The 27,657-nt window shown below is 41.8% G+C and overlaps 2 protein-coding genes across 2 annotated transcripts; both read right to left on the minus strand.

Moving 5' to 3' along the window:
• Positions 1-483: 483 nt before the first annotated feature.
• On the minus strand, positions 484-4,691 carry LOC311364250 (opsin-5-like; the record flags this gene model as incomplete). Its single annotated transcript, XM_084484248.1, has 4 exons — positions 484-849; positions 1,576-1,904; positions 3,406-3,699; positions 4,589-4,691. 4 exons carry the CDS (start codon positions 4,689-4,691, stop codon positions 484-486), a joined length of 1,092 nt encoding a protein of 363 aa, XP_084340374.1.
• Positions 4,692-16,634: 11,943 nt separating this feature from the next.
• On the minus strand, positions 16,635-26,002 carry opn8a (opsin 8, group member a; the record flags this gene model as incomplete). Its single annotated transcript, XM_084484249.1, has 4 exons — positions 16,635-16,898; positions 17,762-18,087; positions 23,638-23,931; positions 25,930-26,002. 4 exons carry the CDS (start codon positions 26,000-26,002, stop codon positions 16,635-16,637), a joined length of 957 nt encoding a protein of 318 aa, XP_084340375.1.
• Positions 26,003-27,657: the final 1,655 nt, after the last annotated feature.

The following is a 27,657-nucleotide window of genomic DNA, read 5'->3' on the forward strand; positions in this document are numbered from 1 at the left end:
ATCTCTCTCTCTCGCTCTCTCTAATACAATCGGCCAGACAATGTCATTTGGCTTATTTTGCAGTTCCTCTTTCTAAATAGCCTATAATACTACCACAGTGGAGCTTTTTCACACATAGCATAATTTGTCTAACCTCAGGATATCACCAACCTCTTTCACAGCTTACAGTTTAAGCACATTTCAAATCAAGACTTGCGATCTCAAGTCTTGGATCTCACAGTCTTATGCAACCGCAACATACACAGCAGCTAAAACCTCCCATTGCAAACTTACCCTCATTCATGAAATATTTATCCTTGTCACTTGGCACGTGAGTAGTCATAGGCCTACAACTATACAAAAACATTTGACATACTTTAGACAAAAATTATTCTGCTGTTTTAAACATTGTTCGTCTTTACATTGGTGGCTTTCGGTTCCGCAACCTCACATATTTCACATATTGTCACATATTTAACGGTTGATCTTTTAAAAAATTGAAGATCAACCGGGGGCATCGTCTGTGTCTACGGGGCAGTGGGTCCTGTCCATGAGCTGGGTGTTGTGGATGACCATGGCCTGGTTGTGGCTGTGGCTCGCAATGGAGTCCTTGTTGTGGTTGGCTGCCACCTGGGACGGGCTGCTGCAGATGCAACACAGCGCGCCCAGGTGCCTCACCTCACGCTTGAACCTCTTGCTGAAGGTGTAGTAGATGAAGGGGTTGTAGACGGTGGAGCTCTTGGCGAACAGGCACGGCAGCAGGGTGACCTCCGGGGGCAGGGGGTCGCCGTTTTGCAGAACGCACCACAGGCTCACCATGCTGTAGGGCGTCCAGCTGATGACAAAGCCGGCGCTGATCAGGACGGAGATCTGCACGAGCAGGAAGGAGCAGGGTAAAAGGCTTAGTTATGGTTCCAGCTCGACGCAACGCGAGGATCACGCTTCGACGCAGTCGTGAACCGGTTTTGGTTCTGTGTCAGGTTTTAGTGAGCGGACCAATCACAGCCCTTGCTGCTGCGGCGCCACGCAAGGTTACAATTTTTGGGAGGCGCGCGTCAGGCCCTTTTGGTGGACTCAAGGAGGGTCCGGACGTAATGGGTCTGTAAACCCCCTATACGTCGCGTCGACGTGGAACCATAACTAAGCCTTAAGAGTGTGTTGATTTTGTGATGTTCCTAAACTACACTTTATTTTATAGCTATGTTTTCCGAATGAAGGGATGTTGACGTGCAGCTGAGCTACAGCTGGGATCGGGGAGGATATATAGGGGCTTTTGGATTTGATTTGCCATGGAAGAATCAGAACAACCAATAATGCAATGTTTTTTGGTGCCAGTAAAGCCATAAGCCTGGATTTATCAGTGATTTATTGTGATATCACAGACGCTGCGTTTTCCCTCTAAAATTCACTTCCTACAAAGAGCTCAACATCACTCATAGCAACAAAATCCAACCCATGTCTTCTAGCCCCAATCGCACAGCTACACATGCGGTCGGAGTCATTACAGACCACAATATTTGAATATCATGAACGCCAACCTTTATTCCCATTCACCAATCAGACAAAAAAAAATGAAAACGCAAAAACCAGACTCACGATGAGCAGCCGGCGTGTCATCTTGACAATGTTTGGGATCTGAAGACCCTCCCGGCTGCAGTTCCTGTAGGTGCAGTAGAGCTTGAGGCTGATGCCGAAGTAGCAGGAGACGATGATGATCGAAGGGAAGACCAGGTTGAAGCACATTATGGTGATGATGAAGGAGAAGCCGTCATCCTTCATCCACTGCCAGGCCAGGGAACAGGACAGGCCGAAAGGTTCGGGGCCGTACTTGCCCCAGCCGACGATGGGCAGCAGGGCCCAGATGAGGGCGTACAGCCAGATCCACGCACACAGGATCTTCACCGTCCGTTGGCTGATCCAGTCCCCTATAAAAACGACACAAAGCGTTCACCGTTTCACACCAGGCCCATACAATGATTTGACCGTTCAATTGAATTGCACATACAGTGGATATATGACTGGGCCATCTTGCCACATTTCAAGTTGTGCGTTAGTGTCTGAAACCACCCAGTGGTTCGGACTGATCAGCATGAGGAACTGGGTGAACAACGTGATACCCGATAGATGGTTCAACATTTTTGGAAAGTGCCTGCCCCTATCCAAACAGCTTCCATTAATTCATTCCTTGATGGTTCTGTGTAACAAAAGCCATATGGCAAATCAGGTTAGGATAGTCATGTGGCTAGCCAAAAGGTTCTTGGTTCAAATTCCAATGTCCACAATCTAGATGTCTCTCAGACAGAGAAAGCCTGAGAGATGAGAGAGAGATGAGAGACAATCTAGAAGTTGACCAAGCCTAACCCCTATGTATTCACCAAAAAGGTATGAGTACATATCAGAGAATGCTGTGTATACAATACAATACAAACAACCATGGTTGTTTACTCTAACAACCAGTCCTTTGTTGTCATGTCAACAGCAAACCAAGACACTCTCTCTCTCTCAACCTTATATCTCACTGACATCCTAGGGGTCAGGAGGTTAGGAGACGGACTGCTGAGAGTGAATGAAAGGAGGATTTAATCTAAAAACTGTGAAGGGATGAATGGTTGTAAGGGATCTATTTACACAGTAGCAGCAGCAGCCCTAGATCCCCAGAGCTGGGGTCACCACAGCAACATTCCACCTCATTGTGTCATCGCTAAGAAACCAAAAACCTGTCGACATCGCCTGGAAATGGAGCAGGAATCCCATTGGTCAAAAAACACGTTGAAAGGAAAAGGGCAAAATAATAATAACCAAACAAAACAACTGTTAATTAGTGGCAAAGGATGCTAGGAGCATACTCAAGCCGGTGTATTGTGAGGCAACCACAAAGAAATGATTATAAACCCTTACACAACCAACACACATCCTGCTGTCCCTTCATGATGATTGCTAATCAGGACTTCCACATGACTTCCACAGTGGGGGGCTTTTCCTCCGCCAGAATAAATAAATTTCAGGTCAAAATGAAATTAATTATGGGATATATATCAGATAAGGATTACCCATGCTGCAGTGGAGGTGATCGACAGCATTGAGGAGAGCTTGGAAAGCATTCGGTAGGCCCTGTGAATGGCTTTCAGGGGAAAACAACAAAGCATTTTGTCGCCCTGTGTCATCAAAGATGGCACAGGGCAACATCAAAGATGTCCACAAGCCACAAGAGTGGCTTGTGGACATCTTTGATGTCATCCAACCACAGGCTTAGTCCTATAAGGCTCAGTCCTGAACACAGTGACCCGGGTTCGATTCCTGCCCGTGGGCCTTTGCTGCATGTCCTCCCTTCTATCTCCCATACCTTCCTAACCATCTCACTCTATTTTAAAAAAGCATGAAAATGCTCAAATAAATCTTAAAGAACATAAATAACGGTCTACTCACTGGGGGACATGTTATTGATGGTGACAACATAGCGCACGACGGCCATCACGGTGAGGTTCATGATGCTGGCCGTCCCGAAGAAGAAGCCGACCAGGCCGTAATAGACGCACGTGGCGTCCCCCCCCAGCCAGCGGTGGTTCCATGCCGACATGGCAGCCAGCGGGTACATGGAGATGGCTGCCCCCAGGTCGGTCAAGGCCAGATTGATGCTCAGCATCTCGGGGGCCTTCATGCTGGAGGACCGCCTGTAGGCCATGATGAGGACCAGGACATTGCCCACGATGGAGAGCCCGGCTGGGGGGTGGGGGGTGGGGGGGGGGGAAAGGGGGAAGAGGGGGGAGAGTATGGAGGAAGACAAGGATGGAGCGAGAAGAGAGAAAAATATAAACCATGATTTGCATCTTTCGGGTTAACGGGTTAGGTGGCTTTGCAATACTTTGGCCCGTTTTGCGTTTCGCAAATTGAGCAAACACAACCATCTGGACTGTGTTATAAGTAGCCTAAATATAAATAAGAAACGCGCCCACGCCAATTGACAATTGCTGTTGTGTAAACAAAAATGCTGAACTTAAGACACTGTGACTTATATCACAATGTGCTTACACAACCTCTGATTAATAATTTAGGACACGGATGTAATGCTGGCCACACAAGCAGAAAATCATGCGTCTGTGCAATGCAAACACATTCATCTCCATACTATTTGAAACACACACAAGGTGTGTGTGTCCTTTCCAATAACGCACAACAGGCAACTGGAAAGGGGGCTATCAGCACGCCCGTCTCGTATGTGTATATTCACTGAATAAGTCTAATCACGCACAGCCATCTTCCCTTCAGGAGAAATCCATTACACGGGGTAACAACTGGAAAGAAATAGGTTTCTATACTTTACTGCTCAATCGTTCAAATTGTCTATAATATATATATATATATATATATATATAATATTATATATATTGTATATTAATATATTATATGTTTATAATATATTTATATATATTATAATATTTAAATAAAAGGATGCATAAAAAAACGTTTTCCTTTGAATATATGATTTATGATTATGCTTATGCTTATCTATTTGGTCTTGCGATGCCTCAAGACATTAAGGGGACAACCAGTACTGTGGCAGGGAGCTGTGGCTTCAGATCATCACGCATTCATGTCTTAACACTCTCACCTACTTCAGTGGTGAGATCATAGGCATTTGGAAAAGGGCAGGTACTTTCAAAAAATACCTGGCAGGTGCTATGGCCATTAATGTTCTCCTTTCCGATTTCCATTCCAGGCCGGATCATTTGTTTCCCTGGCCTGGAATTGCCTGTGTGTAGATACACTATTCTCGGAATATCCTGGGTGGCCAGATATAAAACAAATTGGCACAAAACAGCTGCAGCCATGATAGCAAGCAACCAAACTTGATCAGCTGAGATTGTAATAGATTCTACCCAACCTAAAAGACCTCATCCTCTTTCAAAAGAGCTCCATGAGCAGAGCCGTGCTAAAACAGTGGATCTTAGAGTTGCATTTGAAATACGGAGACAGCTTAGAGCCCAGAAGGGTTTGACCTGGTTTATAATTTGCCATCAATAAATGACTTGCAAACGTATACATAAGCTGATCCCCTTACAGTGTAGGCTTGCCATTGTCAAAAATAGAATGCTCGGCTGCTTTTGGGCTGGTGCTTGTTCGGTGTCCACAACCTATCAACCCGCCTGAGCTTGGAGCCTGGGGAGAAGGAGGGTGGGCAAAGACAAAACTATCATATTGTGAATGGACCGCAGTAGCCATTTCAAACAGTCTACGGCAATGTCACATATTGTAACTTCAACTTATGAACTGGCGGTTGAATTTACGGACTATGACGGTTTAAGAACTCATGACATCTAATAAAAAGGGACTGTTGTGCAGTTGCAAACTTTTCAACCCATAATGAATTACAGGGAACTGATTCACTCATTACTCTGGCCACCAATTTTCTGAGTAAAAGTTTATTAATAAATAAACTGTTCATCGAATGTCTCAACTTTATTGGTATTTTTATGTTTATTAATAAATCAACTTTTAGATACGCAACTGATACCAAACAACTTGTTGGGTTGTTAACATTGGTAAACCAAGAATGTAATGGTGAATCCTGTGACCCAGGTTGAGTTGAAAGAGCTCCAGGCGTTGGAGACGGATGGAGGCGATAGAGCCAAGATAGCGATTAGATGGCACCATCTGAAGTGCACTCCACTAGCCACCGGGTTTGATCGTGGAGCAGTGAAGCAGAGGGAGATGGCAGGTGGGGAATCTGAGAGCTGGGAGGAGAGGGATGGGGATGGGTTGGGTGATGGTGGTGGTGTTGGGGCTCAAGGTGTGGATAGATAGAGGGATGGATCAAAGTCACAGATAGACGATGCACAGATGGATAAATGGACGATAGATACTGACTGACTGACCAGTGTCCTCTCAATGGCCAGCAGAGCTAGGCTGCTTAAACAGCCTTGGCCCATTGTGTTATGGGTGTAGGGCTTGAGCCACTTGAAACAGGAGAAGCTTCTTTCTACACCTGCAGATGTAGCTCTAATTGTTGCCACTAATGAAAACAGTTTGTAAAGCTGAGGCATTGCACTGTCCAACTCCATGTCTTTAAGGAACACCAAGAAATCACACAGCTTTCCCCTGTTACCCTGCAAGTCCTGATCTGAATACAGGACTTGAAGTTCAGACCTCAGGCTCCCTGAATCAAAGTGATGGCCAACTACCAAAACGATATTAAACTTGAACAAGGAAATGTGGGAATTATGTTAAACTGAAGCAAGGAATTGTGTGAATAAGTGTATGAAATGTACGATGAAAATTGTCCAGCAATTTCGCCAAGCAAATATCAAGAAATAGGTTCCGCGATGGGACTGATACGAGGACTGAAGACAGCTCCGGCGACTTTTATAATTCAAAATCGCTGTCAATCAAACGGCAACTCAATCTTTCGCAGACCCTCCAATCATCACGCAGAAGCCCAGCGTCCAGGCCAGCCCACTCTTCCATTCACCCCCTGTAAGATTAAGAACTTCCACAGTAGTGAAATCGGCGTACTGTTAAATAAACATCAACAAAGTAAACCTGTTGAATTTCGAGAGCTTCAGACGGTCTATTGGCGTTTCGGGAAAATAAAAAAGTGCCAGAAATATAGCACATGTGACGCTGTATACGTACATAGTGGCTGTAATATGGTTGATATAGGATATGGAAGGAAAAACAAAATCCATTGACCAAGCCAACCGCTCCACCATGACAGCATGTGAGCAGCAGCCTCCGTTCAGAGGCTGAACACCGCGCTCATCCACTGTTTTTTTATCATCTTAATTGGGAGCAATATGGAACAATATCTACCTTTTTCTTTAGCGCACGAAATGTATCATCATCCATAATTCGCCTATGCTCTCAAAGTATTTCATCATCTGAATGGGATTTTAGCATATTAATGGGTATTTGTTTCTGTTCCTCACATTTTAAAAACAATTGGTGGAGTGTGAAAACGAGGTGTTTTTACTTATCTTGATGAGGCTGCTCTTGACCGTATCGTCAAGTTCATCTGCCTCAAACTGAGGGTGGGTTCGAGCCTAAATAAGAGACACTTGTTCGTATATCGCTTATCTGCTTGAGGCAGATTGGGCAAGATGCTGTGGTTTTGGCTCATGACTTGCCACGATGAACGTGTTAAAATGGAAAAACAATTCACATAATCCTTCCATAATCCATGTGTAGGATGTCAACTAATCTTATTTCTTCTTGTTAGGCCTGTAGCATATGCATTACATCATGGAACTTTTTTTATTTTTTTAATTAGGCTACCATTTGACGAGCCAACCTCAATATTTTGTTTCATTTGGACAGGCAGCATGCAACCGCATAGTTTCTTTTACCAAGCTGATAATATTACACAGACCTCTAAAATATCCTGGAAATGTCAGGACGCGCGTCTGTCAAAAACGTTGAAGATTCTCTGTGTAATGCGTTTTCCACAGAGAAGTCATAATGAAGTCATAGCCATAAAGAAATGTGACTTTTAATTAGATGCATCTATTTTCACACAGGTAATCCCAACATAAAGGTAGCCTATTCCATTGCCTAAAGCCTATCATTACACAGTATTTCTAAATGTGGGGGTTGGGGTACCAATCGATCTCCGGAGTAAATAAATCATTAAAATGAGATACATTGTGTACCCTCAAAACCCTTTAAAACCTCCTGCCCTACTCATGACAAAAACAAAAAAAGCTAGGGCATACTCAAATAGTGTCTAAACAGCAAAATATGTCACATCAGCAACAAAAAACGAACAAACACAACAAACTTACCAATAACGAAGAGAAACAGCCCGACGCCTATATCCAGCACGGGGGACAGCTTAGACGAATATATATCCATTTTAATTGGGTTTAAAATAATAGATCACAGAATGTTGCAATTAATATGTTTACAACGTAAAATCATTTCATTCCGAGCCGCGTCGAGCAACAGAGCTGTCAAATCCATCTGACTTTAAGTAGCCTAGGCAGTCAACTCAGTGCAAACCAGCCCACCACCGGCGCACAGATGTAATCCATGCGCAGCAGGCTGACACGCAGCCTCAGAGCGGCATGCCAGTGTAACGGAGTCAATAACATGAGTATGTAAATAATATTAACTCCTGTGTCATTGGGTCAAGACTTTTATTTTGATATGTCTGTACAGTGTTGCATCGTGGGTATCGTGCAGCAGAAAACGGTATCTGCTGCAGGTAGGTTGAGCAAGAAACGCATGAAAAATCAGTTTGAGTCATGTTATCATTGTTTTATACAAGTAATTTATCTCTAGACAGTTGTTACAAATATATGCCATCATATAACTTAGATTCTTGGGATATTTGGCATAGTATTGTTTCTTTTATTTGATTTTCTATTTTCGTTTGCACGCAAATGGTTGTCGTGCCATTCGTAATATTGTATTTATTTTGTCTAGGCGGACCAGACCAATGCTCATACCCTTTTCTTTATCATTTGCTGACCCATTGTGCAGGTAACCAATAAGTTATTTTGGTTCTATGTTTCTTGTACGTTTTAGAATCGTACTCGTGGTGTTGCTAGCATTCTCGACCTTGAATATCTAGCCGGTAACGTACGTGGTTATAACGTCTTTTACATGCAATACCGTTAGTCGCCACACGAGTGGAGAGTTCACCTGTTTATGAGCGTTGTTCAGCGCGACTAACATTTAAAAATATGTATTTTTCTTATTTGTATGCTGTATGTCAGATTATCATAGGATTGTATATACTGTGTTTACTTGTTTGTATAACACACTATGGTGTAAGAAGCAGAAAAGACGGTATCTGCTGCAGGCGGACCAGACCAATGCTCATACTAGTCCTGGACGATATGGCTGAAAGACATATCACGATATAACTTGATCATATTGATCGATATCGATAACTATTGATAATTTTAATGACCTAAAGAAACTAGGAATTACCATGCTGAATTTAAACACTTCTGTTAAACACTTAATATGACCTTCCACTGTTCTTCATTGATAAATACTTCAATGTCGATACAACAATGAAAAACACTCAAATATTGTAAATAAGTAAGGAACCGTGTTTGTGTGACAAACCCAGCTGCTAGATTCAGTGGTCCGCTCTCTTATCGATATATATTGAACATGTTTTATATTGATATTGATCAAAAGTCTATCACGAGACAATAATTTATTGTTTTATTGCCCAGGCCTAGCTCATACCCTTTTCTTTATTATTTGCTGGCCCATTGTGCAGGCAATAAAACCCGCTGCATCCAATGCTGAGTGTCCCAGTCCATACCGCACAAGATAAACACAACGCAGGTTACACCTGCACGTCCGAGGTGACAGACAGTGGGAACGATTTTTATTGCACCAAACAATTTCTTGACTCCACCCACTTTCCCATTTTGGCTAATCTCTCGAAATTCCTCCTGTGGTCAAATAATAGGGGGCCTATACCCAGTAGGCTCGTTAAAAGATAACTAGAGTATGCTTTATTTGTAAGATCCAAAATTGTTACCCCTTTCGTCCATAACTTCATATGTTGTTCCCCAGTTGCTATTGGCTACATTGTTTAAGTATTGGTAATTACTGAATTGGTACACCCTTAAAAATAAATGGCGTACAAAAGATGATGCCAGTGTTGTGGCGAAAATGGCACCCCTGTCAGAAATCGCACCCCCTCATTGAATTCATTGAATTCTGAGTTCTTCTTTTGACAAAAAGAGGGTTTATAGTGTATAGCAGTGTTCATATCATATCATCAGAAGATGAGCAACTTGTCACAGAAAGCGACGTTACATTTTATAGGCGACCCACAACATAAGATGTCACATGTCAGACATGTATGCATGATGTGACCCCAGAAAGCACAGGCGTGGGGGGATCTCACCCTATAACGATATACTGTCAATATGATATACACCCTGCTATAAACTATAAATATTTTTGTCAGAAGAAGACATCTAACATTGCTTTCTGTGATTAGTTGCTCATCTTGTGATGATATGATATGAACACTGCTATAAACCATAAACCCTCTTTTTGCCAAAGGAGAAGTCAGAACTCAATGAACCATTTTTGGCACATCACCGTAAGTACGAAGAAATTACGTGGCTACATTGCGGGCTGTAATCTAGGGTAGCGTAATGCATCCCCCCTGAGAAAATTGATGCTTCCCTTGTCTCTGAATGAACAACCTATTTATCTCAGGATTCTGAGATGGGTTTTTGTGGAGTCAAAAGTCTGATTTGTTTTTGTGAATCAACAAGTTTATTATCTCAGAATTCTAAGAAAAGTTTTCATGGCAAAGAGCCAATGTACTTTGGTTCTGTGTTGTTAGGGAGTCGGTTTTCTCTCCTGCAGCCCTCCCTCAGTCCTGTTGTTGATAGCTACAACGTAACGGAAACATTGTTGATACAACTCAGTGTATTTTGCAAATTAATACATAAAAGTGAGTTTACCTACCTACAAAAATCGACATCCCAAAACCGAGCCCCCACACATGGGCACAAGGGCAACTCCGGGGCATCCCCGGACCCTATTCTCCAGAGACAATCCAAATGTGTAGAAGGCCTGGTTCCAAACCAAAAGACGCATGAATATTGCAATGTGGTCAATATTGTAATTTAATTTCCCCCCCATGGTGGTTGATTTGTTGTCTGCTGCCGTACAGTGAGACCAGAAAGCAAAATGCCCTTGCATAAAGTATAACCTCATAGAACCTCATATAACACCATATAACCTCCATATAGGGAACCCATGTGCACTTCAACATGATGAATCTTCACAGAATGTTTCCGCATATGTCTTTGCTAGGCATATTTATAAAGTCAAATTGGGAACATATTCAATCACATTTGTCCCTCAGTTTTGTCTCCAATGTGCTTCTTTGTGTTTCTGAAAGCTTGTCAGTTGACATTTATGGAGGTTAATTCTGCATTATTGTGCACGCATATGTGAGTGTGTGATTATAAAAATATAGAATGAGCGAGAGAGGAAGATTGGGGTGAGACTCAAAAATCAATTTCTAGATTCCTCGAAACTTACTGTGTCAACTGAAGCAGAGGCAAATATTTGTATTTAGATGGCTGTCTTGTTGTATAAAGAACCAAATATAGGATTATGTCTAGCTCACACACTTCTTTTCTGACAGTATAAATTTTATACATTTTTAAAATCCTAAATCTTACTTAATATTACAATAATAACTACTGGGTGTAGGCTATATAGCGTTGTAGACTTTTTCTCTTGACGGTTTTCCTCTTGTCTATGGAGGTGTTGCGTATACAGGCGGTTTACTCTTCCACTATAGGCTATTTATAAAACCACTACAGATCCTATAGGAGCTTTTGAATTGTGCTACTGCACATATTATGCAGGCGCAACAGGATGGACGTTCCATATAAAAATATACCTTCCAGTTCGTTTGATACTGTCTTGATAACGTAATCAGCATACCAGTCTTAATCAGCAAAAGCCGTCTTTGTTGTTGTTGTAAATGAAAAACCTGCCTACTGATGAAGTAATACTGCTTCAAGATGATTGGACTATGAAGTGGAACGGAGGCTTAAACAGTCAATGAACACACAGTAGTCTGATTATGACATGGGTTGCAACCCAGCTTGAAATCCGTCACTAATTGCTTTTGCACTGGTTAATTATCATGAGTTCTTTGACACTAACTGCATATATTAGTAGCACATTAGCAGCATACATGTTGATCACATTGCGCAGTAGCATCCATCCAATGACACATCTCATATAATATGTGTTCATCCACCAAAACAAAGGTCGGGAAATTTTATAAATGTTATAAATAAATAGCCTACACATGCAGTGGAAGAGTAAAGATTGCCTGCACCATCTTTATCCGCAACTCCTCCATAGACATGCAGAGGGAAACCATCACAAACAGTCTGCAACGATGCATATACTCCCAGTTTGTTTATTTAGCGAACTAAAATGAACACAAAACATCAATATACAACATCTATGATCTCGAGTCACGTAAAGGGAGCAGAAACAAACTGCAGGAACAAAACAACTAAATATTTTTCTTTTGGAAATAGGCCTACTCTAACCTGACTCGTCAGATGAATTTCGTCTGGCGAGAGTCAGGTTAGGCCTACTCCTCAAAAAGGGAAAATAATTATAATGATATTCTACATTAAATGAAAAACTGCATTTTTTGTTATTTTACATGTGGAATATTTAGATGAGAACGGTTTACTAATCCCTCCATGTAACCTTTAAACAAAGAGTCAAGGACTAAACTGCAGTAGTCTGGAAGTAGTCTAAAGACGTTTCTCAATACCAAGTACGCGGACTACGTACTCGCAGACTTGGAAGTACGTACTTGGCAAGTCCGGACTTTCAAGTACAGACTTCCGAGAACGCGAGTACGCACCTGCAATTGGAACAGCAGTGGACTCTATGATGCATTCTGGGATATTTAACGGTCCCAAGTCCACACGAGTCACCTCCGATGCATCCTCGGTAGAACGGCGTCATTGAGAACGCATCGAGAACACTTCCGGGTTTTACGACAGTACTCGCGTTCTCGCGTACTTGGAATTGGAACAGTGCTTGGGCTGCCACTGATGACGTTTATCGAGAACGCAAGTACACGAGAACACGAATTGAGAAACGGCTTAAGTCTAAGTAGTCTGGAACCTCTCCCTTAATTTTTGGGGCATCACCAAAGGGCGCCGACCAAAATGCCTCAACGCAATTGGATAGGCCTACAACCAATCATAATACCGAAACGGGTGACAAACAAACAAACAGTCAATGAACACACAGTAGTCTGATTATGACATGGGTTGCAACCCAGCTTGAAATCCGTCAGAAATTACCTTTTCACTGATTTATTTCCACAAGTTTTTTTGGCATTAACTGTGAGAAGGCAGACATGTGATGTGTCTACTGCAGCATGAAAGGTCAACATCCTGCCGTCCACTAGCTATATATACTTTGATGAGAGGAAAATCAGTCTATGTACGACCGTCACAAAGTAATGTTATTGCGTAGGGATGTAACGGTAAACCGCGATAAAAATGTTGTCACTAACAATTACCGTTTTCATTTCAAATAAAATTATTATCGCGGTAGATAACCGCGCCCGCGGTGTGGAAACCGTGTGCTTAAATCCTTCCCAGTGCTTCTTCCGAGCAGTGTTCGGAATAACTCTGTTTAAAATAACGGTGTAATTCAGTTACTAACTGTTGGGAAAATCTGTCTGTCTAGTTACTTGACCAGATGAAATGAGACGGAGAGGTAATAAAGTCTGTCAGCACGAGGGCCTCGGATTTATTAAGTAAAGTGGCAAAAGTGATACAGGTTCATAAAGCGTGAGAGATCGAATATTTCTAAGTCCCTATCAGCGCTGAGGTCGTCTGGAGCTTTGCCTCCGTGGAAGTTCTGCTTCAGAAGAGTGTGAGATGATCTGTGTGGTATAGTCTTATGCTGTGTTTTCCTCCTAACGAGGTGTGTGTGCTTAGGGTTGGTGTGTGTGTTTTTGGATGTTATCAGGGCTGGCGTGGGGGTTACCTGGATCCAGCTCCCCGTTCAGCTCCCTAACCTTGGGAAAGGCGGGAGGCGCCCTGGGCCGCGGTTAGACTATGTGTTAATGACTGTAGTCCAGCGGTGGGATTTCTAACCGTCTTCTGGGTTGACTGGATCTTACGGGTCATGACATAAAAGTTGAAAGGCGTACTACACACCTGTTCTTGCGAATGTGTGGTGCATTGTCTGAGTTTCTAGCATCTCTCCATGTTGGGACATCCGGCCTCCAGCTCAGGCCTTGACCTGAAGAATAGCTGGTTATGCCTGTGTTAGTTAGAACAAGGGTTAACTATATTCGTAATGTACGTGTCATGTGGTGTGTTCGTAATGTACATATCATGTGGTGTGCTCATTAGGTTGTTTTGCCCATCATAACTCCGTTATATAGGAGTTCAGCGGACGATCAGCCTGGGCTTCCCTCAAGCCTGATGTGCGGGGAAATTAACCAGATCTCAGATCCCTCTGTCTTAAGTAGTAGTAGTCGCTGAGCGGGGGAAGGCGGGGGAGAGGAGGAGGTCGCTGTCACGGCGATCTGCGGAGGAAGTGTCGGCGGGAGACGGAGAGCGAGTAATTGTTTACATATTGTTCTTTATGTCTTGAATGTTTGGATTAAACCTGCACTACTGTAAATGTTCCTGTTAAATAAGCTGTTTACATGCTGAACCCTTGTTCCTTTGATGTTAAAAGTTGCACTTTTGATAATATAATATATAAATAAATATAATAAACACTTTTTTTTAAACTATTTCAGTTTCCGTAGGCCTATCAGTGCTTTCTGAACATATTGAACACACTTTTAAAAATACTGCGATAATACCGAAAACCGGGATAATTTTGGTCACAATAACCGTGAGGTTAAATTTTCATCCCTATTGCAAAGTAATGTTTTCATTGATGCGGGAAACCAGCCCAAAAACCTTTCAAATTAAAGTTTTCCCCCTCTATCTTCATCTATAGGGCTTGCAAAGACCACCTCCATGGAAACATAGGAGCATTGGAATATGAGTTATTATGAGCAGTTATATAATTTTATTCATGGTACAGCAATGTTTCGTCATTATGGGGAGACGTGTTTGAAAGTGCCACAGTGTTTCCCATGGGAGAGGTGGCAAAACAAAGTTTTGATTTGCTTAGGTGACGGTATATTTAAAATGATTTAGGATTTTACAATGGTACCATGAGTCCTCTCCATATGGCGACTTAGCGCCAACAAAAACAATCCCATGATGCATTCTAATGTACAAGCCCTATATGTGGTCCATCCATTCTTTGCGGATAACTGCCACGTGCTGGAAGAAAAGAACAAACAAGGAAAAATTAACACCTAGAACTGTGAGACGGAGATAATAGATGCAGACGAACGCTTTAGTGCTTGAGCTTCTTGATCTGGTCGGTGACCTATTGATTTAAGCTTAACCCCAGCGCTAGTCTAGTTTATTCGTGGATATCAGACTGGATGTCAGGTGTGAGCCGAGTTGCTGTGTTTTCGATAAGGTCTTAAGATCATGGAGGTGTTGAATAACCTGCCAATAGTGGTGGATTAAGTAGACCTATATCTTAAACAGTTTTATCTTTCGGTTTCTTTCTTTCTTTCGGTTATTGGCCACGCAAAATTTAACTGAAAACTGTACCAATTATTGAAATTATTATTTTGCTTATCAGCAAATCATCTTGGTAGTAGTATGGATAATATTCAAGTTATGGTGAATCTAGTAAAGAATATATTGTTTGGGTTGGAATGTCTATGATTACAATAATATTTTTTTTTCCGGAAACAGAGCCTTACCTGACATAGCCTGACATAACAGATGTTATTCATCCAATCTTTACTATCCATCCTGAATGGACAATTTGACATTGAAACATTCTATGAGACATTATGAAATCTGTGATGGCTTCTTGTGTATGTTTTCCTACAATGTTTTTGCAAAAAAGAGTTGCTTTGCCTTTCTTTCATGACATTTGTGTAGACAACCACATGCTCCAATTGTTGTTTTTCATTATATAAAAAAAACAATTTGTTATTTTTAATGCTAGTTGTAGAAGCACATGCGAGCAAGTTGACAATGTGTTTGATTCATTTTACGTGCTCACATGATACTTGCACTTTTTGGGTTTGGAGCTTCATGATTAATTCCATTTATTGTACTTTCATTTTCTTCCCTGCCGTGACAACACATAGTCAACAACCAAAGGTTACTTTCATCTCTATGATTATGAAAACCAGCACCTGCTGGGCTCCCCTGGGCCGTAGGATTTCAGGATTTCATGCGGCAACAAGTCGTATTTTTTGAAAAACCGGTAGAATCCCGAAATATGACCTAGCTTAGGGTGAATTTTTAACATAAATAATGTATACATTTGCAGTCCCACAGAGTTGACCGTCTTCTTCTCAACACTATATTCGAGATGAACACAGAAGGCAGCAGATACATGGGCCTCACCATACATACATTTGCACTGTGCATGATACATTTCCAGGCACCCTTTTGCTCAACTACTCTTTGAAGCTTGTGTGCAAAACAACACATTGTGCATCACAGTATGATTTTAAAATACCAACACAGGAATGGCAAAAACGATTTAAACTGCTTCCATTTACCCGCTCAATAATTAATTGCGCGGGTAAATGGAATAATTCATTCAGCTATTAATGGTATTTGTTCCCTTTTGTGGTAGGAATCTTGCTCCATGCCTTTTCATGGTCTTTCATGGTCTTTCATGTTGTCTGGTCTCGGAAATGTTTGCATACACATTCCTCTGTGTTTGTGTGGCATGGACAAAGCAATGCTGTGGCAGTGGCTGAATAATTAACTCGCAAGATAGCCTGAAACGACATCAACAGTTGGCCAATGTTTACATTAATAAAAAAAGAAAACAAACAAATAACAGCAATAAATAACAAATACCTGAATCTGTGTGGGTGTATTCACCCTATATGAGGGAGAAAATACAAAAGTAAACATGAGGAACTTGCAAGGTCAAGCGTTTCGTCTCTCCTCCACCTTTGCCGCCCATGGCAACGGGATTCTCATCTGCCTTGCTTCCTATCCCCCACTCAAATCCTCTTCCAGAACCATGGGGCTGGTGCTATTGCACAGTGCATCAGGCCGCTACTTAATTTCAATGGCCTGCCCACCGCCACCACCACCACCACCACCACCACAGCAACACAAGTGCTTTCTGAGCGAACGCTGGAAGACGCAGTAGATGAAGGGGTTGTACACGGTGGAGGTCTTGGCGAACAGGCAGGGCAGAAGGCTGATGACCGACGGGAGACTACCACTCTGGTCGGGGGGGTGAAACATGCTCCAGACACTGACCGACACGTATGGTGCCCAGGCAAAGATGAAACCCAGGCTTATCATCACCGCCATCTGGACAAGAGGAAACGAGAGATTGGGGGTGGGGTGGGTAAGGGGAAGCAGGGGAATGAGAATACCGAGGAGATGAAGAACATTGAGCAGGAAGGATAAGAAGATGATAAGACAAGGAGAGGGGATGACTGAGAATAAACCCCTGAGGTGGCATGTTTCAATCTGATTTGTGTCGCAGTGGTGGTGTTGCTGACTGCTTTTGAATCTAGATTGAGGACAACCTCGGACGAGTTGTTCAGTTGAAGTCTCGGAAGGAACTGTTCATTAATTCAGTAAGACCCTTAACTCCAGGGAAGCTGGGGAGCGGGATGTAAGGATTTTGGAGCACTCCAATAGGAGTGGTATCAATGACCCTTCCAAAATAACGTATGCACCCAACGTGACGACCGACAGTGGTGTCTCGAGACCAGCGTTACTCAATTATAGCCTTTACAAACACCTTTTAGTAAAAAAAAAAAACATACATTACATATTAATAACCATTAATAAAAGAGCTTCATAGACTCAGCTTTCGTTTGATTTTGTTCTTCAATATTAAAGGATGAATGGCTGATCCCTCGGGGGCAGAATCTATTTCGGTTAGTCCGCAGACACCTCAAAGTGTTAAATCCTGAGACGCTGACCTCTCGCGCTCCATCAAACACAATTTCTCGAAGCAACCACCATGTTTGACACCTTTGATATTCTCCATTTCCCTTGCTTTATTTCGCACCAGTACCCCTTACAGGTGAGCCACAGATGCAAATGCAAATGAAAGGCCTTTCCTCCCCACATTTAACGTTAATAGCTATAATATGTAATTTCCCAGCCCGAACAACGAGCTATCGGCGCTGTTATCGCCCCCCACGCTGAGCTACACTTACGAGGGTGATCCTCCTCTCTACGTTGCCGTAGTGGAAGTCGCCGTTCTGCATGGAGCGGTAGGCCCTGTGCAGCTTCCATGCAATGGCCGAGTAGGTGAAAAGGAGGAGCAGGCAGGGCATGATGGCGCAGAACAAGGCCAGGGTCACGATGAAGCTGGAGTGGTTCAGGGATTGCTGGTACCCGATCCAGTCCACGGAGCAGGCCAGTCCAAAGGGCTCCGGGCCGTAGCTGCCCCAGCCCAGCAGAGGGAAGACGGCCCACACGGCCGCATACAGCCAGATCCCGCTGATTACACCCAGGATGGTCTTTCTTTGAAATTTGTTGCCTGCGGGGGGGAAAAGGGAAACTGAGGATGATGTTGGATTAACTCATCATTTGGTTTAGGTGTACGACGTAAGGGAACCAGCTAGAGCTGATTATGGTGCCGTGTGTGTGCTTTGAAGGTGTTTGGTACGTCTATGAACAAAGCATCATTAATCGCATCCTTGTTTGTTGGGTGACTACAGGCTTAAGGCACATTTATCCAAAGGGTCTTAAAAGTGATTCAGATACATGTTGTGAAGGGGATGCCTTAGGGGCCTGTGATCTTTATGATATTTTTGCATGTCGCTTTTGATGAAGGCATCTGCTAAGAACCATAACCATATTTCAGTTAAATTCAGCTGAGGGTTGTATAGCCAATGCAAAGATTGATAGTTGAGTGTGGATGAGTTAAGTTATGGTTGGACAGAAATCAGACACTGAACATCGAAACCATCAACTTCAGTCTCTTCTCTCTTAATTGCACAATATTTGAACAATTATCAGTTTTCTGTAGATAAGATGAGAGAGGTAGTTAGATATGCTTCTTAAAATGTAAATCACAGTCAATACTAGAAAATGCATTTCCTGCAGAAAATGCGGTGCTGTAGTACAAAGTGAGGTTGAAAATATGTTTGAATAAAGCCACATAGATTAAGACGTAAAGAAACATCAAATGGCTTAAATCAAGTGAAGGGATTTGAACAGTTAAAAAATCTAAATGGAGTAAACATGCACACCATTTTAAAAAAATTGAATGGTTGGAAACAAATAAAGTGACAGTTGAACGAAAAGCATGCTAAAAATGTAGAAATGTAAAATGAATTTAACTGAAGAATCTGAAAGGTCAAATGTATTGCACTTCACTGCAGAAAAATCTGAAAGGTCAAATGTATTGCAGTGCACTGCTGAAAAAGCTGGAAGCTGAAATCGAAAACTGACTGACGCTGAATTGCATTACTTGAAGAAGCAAAGGGCTGAAATACATCTCTACATACAAAAGCTGGAAGCTAAACTGTAATACTGTCAAAGCTGGAAGATAGTAGTAGTGGTGGTACTAGCTGTAGTAGTAATAGTAGTAATGGTAGTAGTAGCTGTAGTAGTACTAATAGTAGTCACTGAAGTAGTAGTAGTAGCTGAAGTAATAGTGGTACTAGCTGCACAAACGATATGCCATATGAAAGGTATAGTATTGATTGATGTTTGTAGAAAGAGTTATAATAATCCCGCCAGTTCTTTTTGAAACCAGCCGAAATTAAATGTGCTCGCCTAATGCTAATTTTTCCAGCCTAACGTGATTAAAAGTAGTCAAATTGGGCGGGAGAAATCGCCCCAATCTGGCAACGCTGCCTGAACGTCAAAAAAAGTAGTCAAATTGAGTGGCAAAAACTGCCCAATCTGGCAACACTGCACGTCCTCGCGCTCCTCCCTCAGTGTAAATCAATGAGACCAGTAGTGGTGGATTTCATGATTAGTTTGAATGAATCAGTTCGCGTCGGTCAGTTCGCCAAGAAGAGTCGTTCATTCGTTTGTTCGCATTTCCGGTAGCTGTGAATCATGATTCTCAGTCACTGAGTCGGTCAGACTTGGCTCCTCCCTCGTTCTCGTTCAGACGATTCGCGAATGCACGTTCTCAGCCGAGTCGGTCAGACTCAGCTCCTCCCTCGTTCTCAAACGAATCACGATCGTGCAATGGTGCAAACGGTCATCAATCAACACAACATTAACTAAGTTCCTTTTAGCTGAGGTGTGCTTCATGTTCGGAATCGGGATGTTGTTGCCCGGCTGACTCTCGTGACTTCTCAGTCCTCACCACTAAACACAGTCAGTGAACGAACGGCGACGAGTCAGCGACTAGTGGGTGGAGCTGGGAGTCGAGTCTCGGAGAACGAACAAGACGAACGACGACGAACGAGAGTGGCGAATCAGGTCGGTTCGTTCGTTTTAAAGAGTTGTTCGTTCGAACTGATTCGTTCGCGAACGAGCCACCACTAATGGTTATATATAGAGAGGAAACAAGGTAGGGCTGAGACAGCAGACCTGTCTGGTTCCTCTTTCCAAAGTAGGCCTAAATCTGTCTGATAGTGAGCCGTTTACTTAAATTCTAGCTCTTGGTTTGTTATTGATTGATTTCATGCATTGAATTGTTTTCTCATTAAATCCAAAATTTTCTAAGGTTAAATATAGAAAATCCCAGTTGACCCTATCAAGTGCCTTTTCGGCATCTAGGCTGATCAATGCTGTTGGTATTTTATTTTTTTGTATTTTATGTATAATGTGAAGTATTCTCCTGATATTATCCTGAGTTTGTCGACCTAAGACAAAGCCAGTCTGGTCTTCAGCTATCAAATCTTTATATAACAGCATGGAGTCCACGACAAATTTCCTTCAAGGACAATAAAGTGTATCTTAATCTTAAATCTGTTACTATTGTTTGGAGCCTGTTCGAAATTATAGTGGTATAAAGTTTGTAATCTATATTAAGAATTGATATTGGGCTATAATTTTGGCTGCATTCTTTATCCTTTAGTGGTTTGGGAATGACCATAATTATTGCTTCCTTCCATGAGGGGGAAGTGTTTTCTTTGGTAATGGTCCAATAAAAGGCTCTAAGTAATAGTGGCGACAGTTCTTTTTTAAGTTTTTTGTACCACTCAGATGGAAATCCATCACTACCGGGAGCCTTGTTTGTTTTTAATTTTCTTATTGCTTCATGGATTTCATCTATAGATATCTTTGCTGTTATGCGTTCATTTTTCACTTTACCTATAGAAGGCAGATCCAGGGAGTCTAGAAATGTTTTAATATCCTTATGATTTGTTTTTGATGATTGGGTGTAAAGATCTTTGTAATAATCCCTGAACTTTCAATTTATTTTGGTTCATACTTAATTTGGTTGGTATTAGGATCACATAGTTTATTGACTGTAATCCCTGCCTGTTGCTTTCGTAATCTTCTTGCCAATAATTTGGCAGCTTTAGGGCCTTATTCATGGTCATTTTGTTTTAAATACCTAGCCTTTATCTCTAGTTCCTGTTGTAGTATTCTATTAATTTGGTTTCTCACCTCTTTCAGTTGTTGCTCTATTTTTTTGTCTGTTTACTCTTTATGTTATTGTTCCAATTGTTTCAGGTCAGCTAACAGAGACTTGTACTGAGTTTTTTTAAATTTAAAAAAAAAAGTTTACTTGTAATTGCAATAATTGTCCTCATATAACAGCTTTTAGAGCATCCTATAGTATTGCTGGGTCTGTCTCGTCATTATCATTCTCCTTTAAGTACTTCTGTATTTCAGCTTTGATTTGTTCGACCACCAGTTTGTTATTTAATATCCCCACGTTTAATCTCCATATTGTGTCTTTTCGTCTGGACTTCAAATATATTTTTAAATAGATTGGGCTATGGTCCAACAAATCGGCCACTCCAATTTGACATTCCTGTATTCTATCCCTGTCTTCTTTCTGCATAAAAAAATTGGCAATTCTTGAGTATACGTAGTGTGCTGCTGAATAATGACTGAAGTATCTCGTAGTGGATGTAGTTCCCTCCATACATCAAAAAAGCCCATTTCTTCCCATGTATTTTTAGGTTTCCTATTTCTCTAGTTGTGTCTAGGTCATAGGTCATTATCACATTGAGATCTCCTCCACATATTGTGCATAATCAACCTTGGTCACTGTCCTGTCTTTGGATTTGGCGCCAGGGCTCGGTGGGCTCGTTGAATCTGGAGGTCTGTTATCTGGAGGTCTGTTGTTTCGGCTGGTTTTAAAAATAACTGGATTATTATTTTTTCTACAAACATCAATCAATACCATACCTTTCATATGGCATATTGTTTGTGCAGCTAGTACCACTATTACTTCAGCTACTACTACCACTTCAGCGACTACTACCATTAATACTACTACTACTATTACAGCTAGTCCCACTACTACTACTATCTTCCAGCTTTGACAGTATTACAGCTTTTGTAACAATGTATTTCAGCACTTTGCTTCTTCAGGTAATGCAATTCAGTGTCAGTCAGTTTTCGATTTCAGCTTCCAGGTTTTTCAGCAGTGCACTGCAATACATTTGACCTTTCAGCTTTTTCAGCAGTGAAGGGCAATACATTTGACATTTCAGATTATTCAGTTCAATTCATTTTACATTTCTGCATTTTTAGCAATGCTTTGCGCTTTTCATTCAACTGTCACTTCATTTGTTTCCAACCATTCAAATTTTTTAAAATGTTTACATTGTTTACTCCATTTAGACTTTTGAACACAAACATATTTTCAACCTCACTTTGCACTACAGCACTCACTGCATTTTCTGCAGGAAAGGCATTTTCTAGTATTGACTGTGATTTACATTTTAAGAAGCATATCTAACTACCTCCCTCATCTTACCCACAGAAAACAGATAATTGTTAAAGGTTGTACAATTAAGAGAAGACAAGAGACTGAAGTTGATGGTTTCAGTGTCTGACTTCTGTCCAACAATAACTCAACTCATCCACACTCAGTTGAATTTAACTGAAATATGGTTATGGTTCTTAGCAGATGCCTTTATCTAAAGCAACATGCAAAAAGATCATAAAGATCACAGTCATTTCTTTGCACAGTAATCCCTTATGTGTGGGATAACATTTTCTATATTTTCTTCAATGCCAGTCAATGCGGCGTCTATCTTATCATTTTGTTCTTCTACGTCTGCGTTTATTTTGAGGTTCAGTTAGCGTGTCTTCTTCCTCGTCAGAACGACTTATTTCTTTGTCTTGTCCGTTCTGGATTTTTTTCCTTCTTTCCTTTTTTTGATCCTCCGCTCATTGTCAACATCCATGTATCTTTCTTTGTTATGTTTTCGAGTTTTTGCAGAATTTAATGTGTTAGCGTTAGGGAGCACACTATTCAAGCGTCCAAACTGCTCGACCATTTTCGTTACTCGTTGCCAGACCCTGCAGCTTTCTAGATGTGGGTCTGGATTTCCAGGCTAGCTGGGTGGTGGTTTATATATTGAATTTAATTGCTCTATTTAGTTGGCTCTAACAGCTGTAAACTTTACTATTGTAGATGGTCTATTCATAAGGGGAATTGATTTATTTTTCCAATCAGTAGTAGCAATGCAGTCTTCAATTAATCTGTTGGCTTTTCACGGTGTACGTATGTACAATGGTAATTTTGTTGTTTGTAGTAATAGGGTCAAGCCAGAGCTTTGCCTCTTCAGATGATAATAGGTAACGTCAGGAGTCAGGAGAAGCATTCCTGCACAGCAATTTGCATGAGAAAATTTAAATCTTGTATGCACTGATCCACCTGTCTGTGAATAACTGACACCTACATATTTTTTATATTGAATGGATTGGGATTGTTTGCTGTTGTTTTTGTTGTTTTTTACTGTGTATGCTAAGTGAACGCCTTTTTCTTCACCTGCATACCCACGGGTATAAATAAAGCAACCTTGAACCTTTCCCACCTCTGACCAATTCAATAACCCATCACAGGACCATGTGAGACTCACCAATCTCCTCCATCACGCCCCATTGATTCCCCATGTGGGGACCACACATTCAAGAACGGTGCACCGAAACCCACCCGTCTCTGGGGGATTTCCGTTGACCAGGTAGCGGACCATCCCCAGCACGGTCAGGCTCATGATGCTGGCCACGCTGAACACCATGCCCATGAGGCCGTAGTAGAGGCAGGAGGCATCCCCGCCGAGCCAGCCGTGGTTGAAGGCCGAGGCGATGGACAGGGGGTACATGCTGAGGGCCATGCCCAGGTCGGTCACAGCCAGGTTGACCGCCAGCAGCTCGGGGCCCTTGAGCTGCGTGGGCCTGCGGGCGGAGATGACCAGCACCGCAGCGTTCCCCGTCACCGACAGAATGGCTATCGGGGGGGAAGGAAGGGAAGTGGATGGAGAAGAAGAGGGAGAAAACGAATGAGGAGGATGTCTCGTTGCAGGTAGCGATCATTGTGATTCAAGCAGAGTGCAGCCTTGTGTTTGAAATATCATTTCAAAGAACAAACTTTCAATCCATTGCTGTTACTTTATGTTTTAAAACCTTGTTTGTGTTGTCAGTAGTTGCGCAACAAGGGATAAGAAGCAAACCCATAGATTATTATGAATTGTATTATGTCGCACTGTCAGTCTACCCATTTTTATAGACTTCTAGGATCACTTCTAGGATATGTCGTAGACTCATCCCAGATCTATACTAATGATAATAACAAGCAGACTTAACAAAACTAGGCCCCCCAAAAAAACATACATGGATAAATATAAAAAACACACTTGATGAAGCCTCAATGAAAATTAAAAAAAAGTGTATACACCAAAGGATATGTTTTGCAGGCAATTGTTGACCAGCCACAAGTTTGGTTATGTTTCAAATGCCAGAAGATTGATAGAATTAAGCGAGATAACCATTTATTTTCATGAAAATGGTAGATCGCTGGTAGATGTTTGGTTGCCGTCTCCATTGTTAAAGTGTTAACATGAATACAAAGCCTACTGGCCATACAATAAATGATGTAACTACATATGATAACCTCCCTGTTATGTCATTGTGGTTCAGTGGGTAGGTGGCTGAATGGATCCATGCATTGATGGATGGAAGTGCAGGTAGAACACTTGCACTTCAATAGACTCTATTGACACAATATTGTTCCTTGGTCTTCTATTCACAGCACTAAGAACATCTGATGAGACAGACTAGGAGGCATTACATTTATTTATTTTATTTATTTCCAAAGATTATCTTATCAATTATGTTACGAACAACTATCAATTAAAAATAAAAAGTAACCCATATTAAAGATAGATAGATATGTTTGAATTGCTCATGGGTTCCTGGTACCATGTTTCACTGTGATTTGAGTTAGCTCACTGGCCACATTATTCCGCTCTTACAGATGGGTTTCGCCCATGCTAAGCACACTAATGCATAAATAACCCGATTTTATTCCCGATAATTTGAGCATAATATTGCAAATGGAAATGGATGGAGGTTAGTGAAACCCAGAAAATGCAAATGAAAGATAATTTTTTTTTAAATAAATGTGTGTGGGAAAATTATTGCTTTAGCCCTACACAGTGCTTGTTTTTGAGCTTTGATGAGATTGTTCATGAAACCTATGATTATGGCAGAATACAATATTCTGCTTGTGATTGATGCATAAGAAACTAACCATACACTTCCTAACAGGAAGTAATTTAAATTTAAATTTGAGATTACCTTAGCTGAGCAGTATTGGATTTGGGTATTTGTGAAGGCAAGGGCTTGCTGTACACTTCACCAGAGCTTAAGAAAACTAAAAATAACAATGGATTTATTTATGGACTTGAATTTGTGTCCATCACAGACTTGATGAGTAACTATTTGAGTCTCTCTACAAGTCTGTTGAACTGCAAGAAAGTATGCTTTTGTTATTTTGTAGGATTGCAGTTCTTCCTAATATAATAAGTTAAACATTGTTTATCTTAGAAGTGAAAGTTTAATATTTTCTCAACTGTAAAAGCATGGGTTTAAAAAATATATAAAATTAAAAATTAAAACAAAAAATAAATCAAATATATACCCGTTTTTAAAGATTGATTTATTTTAATCAATGATGAATGTTTACAGGTTGTTTACCGGAGGTCTTTAAATACAGCAATCGCCATTTGCTATTAAATCCTTAAAGAGTCCTTCATCTGGGTGTATACATTCTGCGCATCCTTCTGGCTGGTGGCTTGATGGCTCACTTATGAAGCCTGTCTTAACATTTCTCAAACAAAAGTCAACTAATCAACTGCAAAAATCAATAGCCTCACCCAAATCCAGGGATGCTGAATCCATATCGTATCCTGTGTTCTTTAAATAAAAAGTCATAAAGTTGACTCACCAATGACGACAAGGTAAAGCCCAACCCCGATGTCCACGGTAGGCGACAGCTTGGACGTATATTTAGGTTCCATCTCATCCGGTGAATGCCTGGCCACAGATAATATTAATTTCACAGCGTTCAGCCTCTCCAATCCAGCAACCCTGATATGTCTCTCGGTCAGTTTCAGCCCGCTGGTAGATTCGTGTCAGCTGTAAACTTTCATAGTCGTCCTCTGCAAAGCAAAACAGTTTAAGTAGTGGCATGAGAAATGTCGTCCACTGGGGATATACTGGTCTGACAGTTACACACATACATGCGTGTGCTCTCTCTTTCACACGCACACATCACACGGCTGAGGATGTTAAGGGTTACTGTGTAAACCACATCAGTGTCCACTTTCCGACATCCACTACACCAATTAATGCCAACTAATGCAAATTCTTGAAGATGTTATCCCCACACAGAGCCCTCTCTCTCTCTCTCTCTCTCTCTCTCTCTCTCTCTCTCTCTCTCTCTCTCTCTCTCTCTCTCTCTCTCTCTCTCTCTCTCTCTCTCTCTCTCTCTCTCTCTCTCTCTCTCTCTCTCGGCATGGTCCTCAATCACAAACCGTAATGCTTTAGGGTAGAAGCACCTTAATCGCATCCTTAACCAAAAAACGACATCTCTTCCCCAACCTCAGCCTTGAGAAGGTTGAGAGGTTGTTCGGGTGGCTGGAGTCCTGAATGATTTCCCCTGCCCTGGTAAACTCACCGCCTGGTGCTTAAATGACCTGTAGACCGGGAAACGTTCAACCGACCGTACCGGGAGGAGATCCTCACTGTCAGGAGGCTCTCTGAGGTGCATGTAGAGATGGTCCTGATCTAGATCATATCTGGGGAAGGGAGGGGGGGGGATTTCCCCAGCCATCTGATGATGATGCTCTGTGATTTGGTGATATGGTGGTCGGCTTAGCTCAGGAGGAAGAGCGGGTTGACCTGTAACCGGAAGGTTGCTAGTTTGATCCACAGCTCCTCCGTGCGAGTGTTGACGTGTCCCTGAGCAAGACACTTCACCCTAACTGCTCCTGTAGAGCTGGCTGTCATTTTGCATGGTTGACTCTGCCGTGAATGTGTGTATTGCATTCTAAGTGCTCTGGATGAAAGTGTCTGCTAAATGTCGTATGAAATTAATGATAAAGGCGCTGCCATCCCTTTCATCCGTTGCCCTGTTGTGGCAGTATGTGAACTGTAAAGGGTCCATGGTTCTGGGCAATTAAATGATGATATAGTCACAGTCTACTTCATCGCCACAGAGGGGAGAGCTACTGGGCGATATCCATTATGGCAGGCTGGCCAGGTGATTTGGGGTTTGGGGATAATCTCCTCTTGTAAATGACGTATATTTAGTGTACTTGTAGAACAATTGCTAATTACTTTTACTGTCAAGGTGCAGAAGTCTGCTTAAGAGATATGGGGCTGGAAGAGAGGCAGATGGAAGATATCCCCGGGCACAGCTGTGTCATCAGGCTTGCGTAAAGGGTTCAGCTGAACCATGAAATGAAGTGGCTCTTCCTCATGAGTCACCGTGACATCCTTCTAAAACAAAAGCACCGCCACAATTTATGAAGCCCATCACACAATAGACATTTTGAGTGGACTTTTCTTTACTGATCGGCCTTCACAAATAAATTTGAGTGGAAGAAGCTTTGTATAATGCTGATGCTTTAGGTACCGTTGCATGAGGTTGAAGTGTGGTAATCCCCTGGTG

Source organism: Micromesistius poutassou (genome assembly GCF_964030765.1).
Source record: "Micromesistius poutassou genome assembly, chromosome: 19".
Lineage (NCBI taxonomy): Eukaryota > Metazoa > Chordata > Actinopteri > Gadiformes > Gadidae > Micromesistius > Micromesistius poutassou.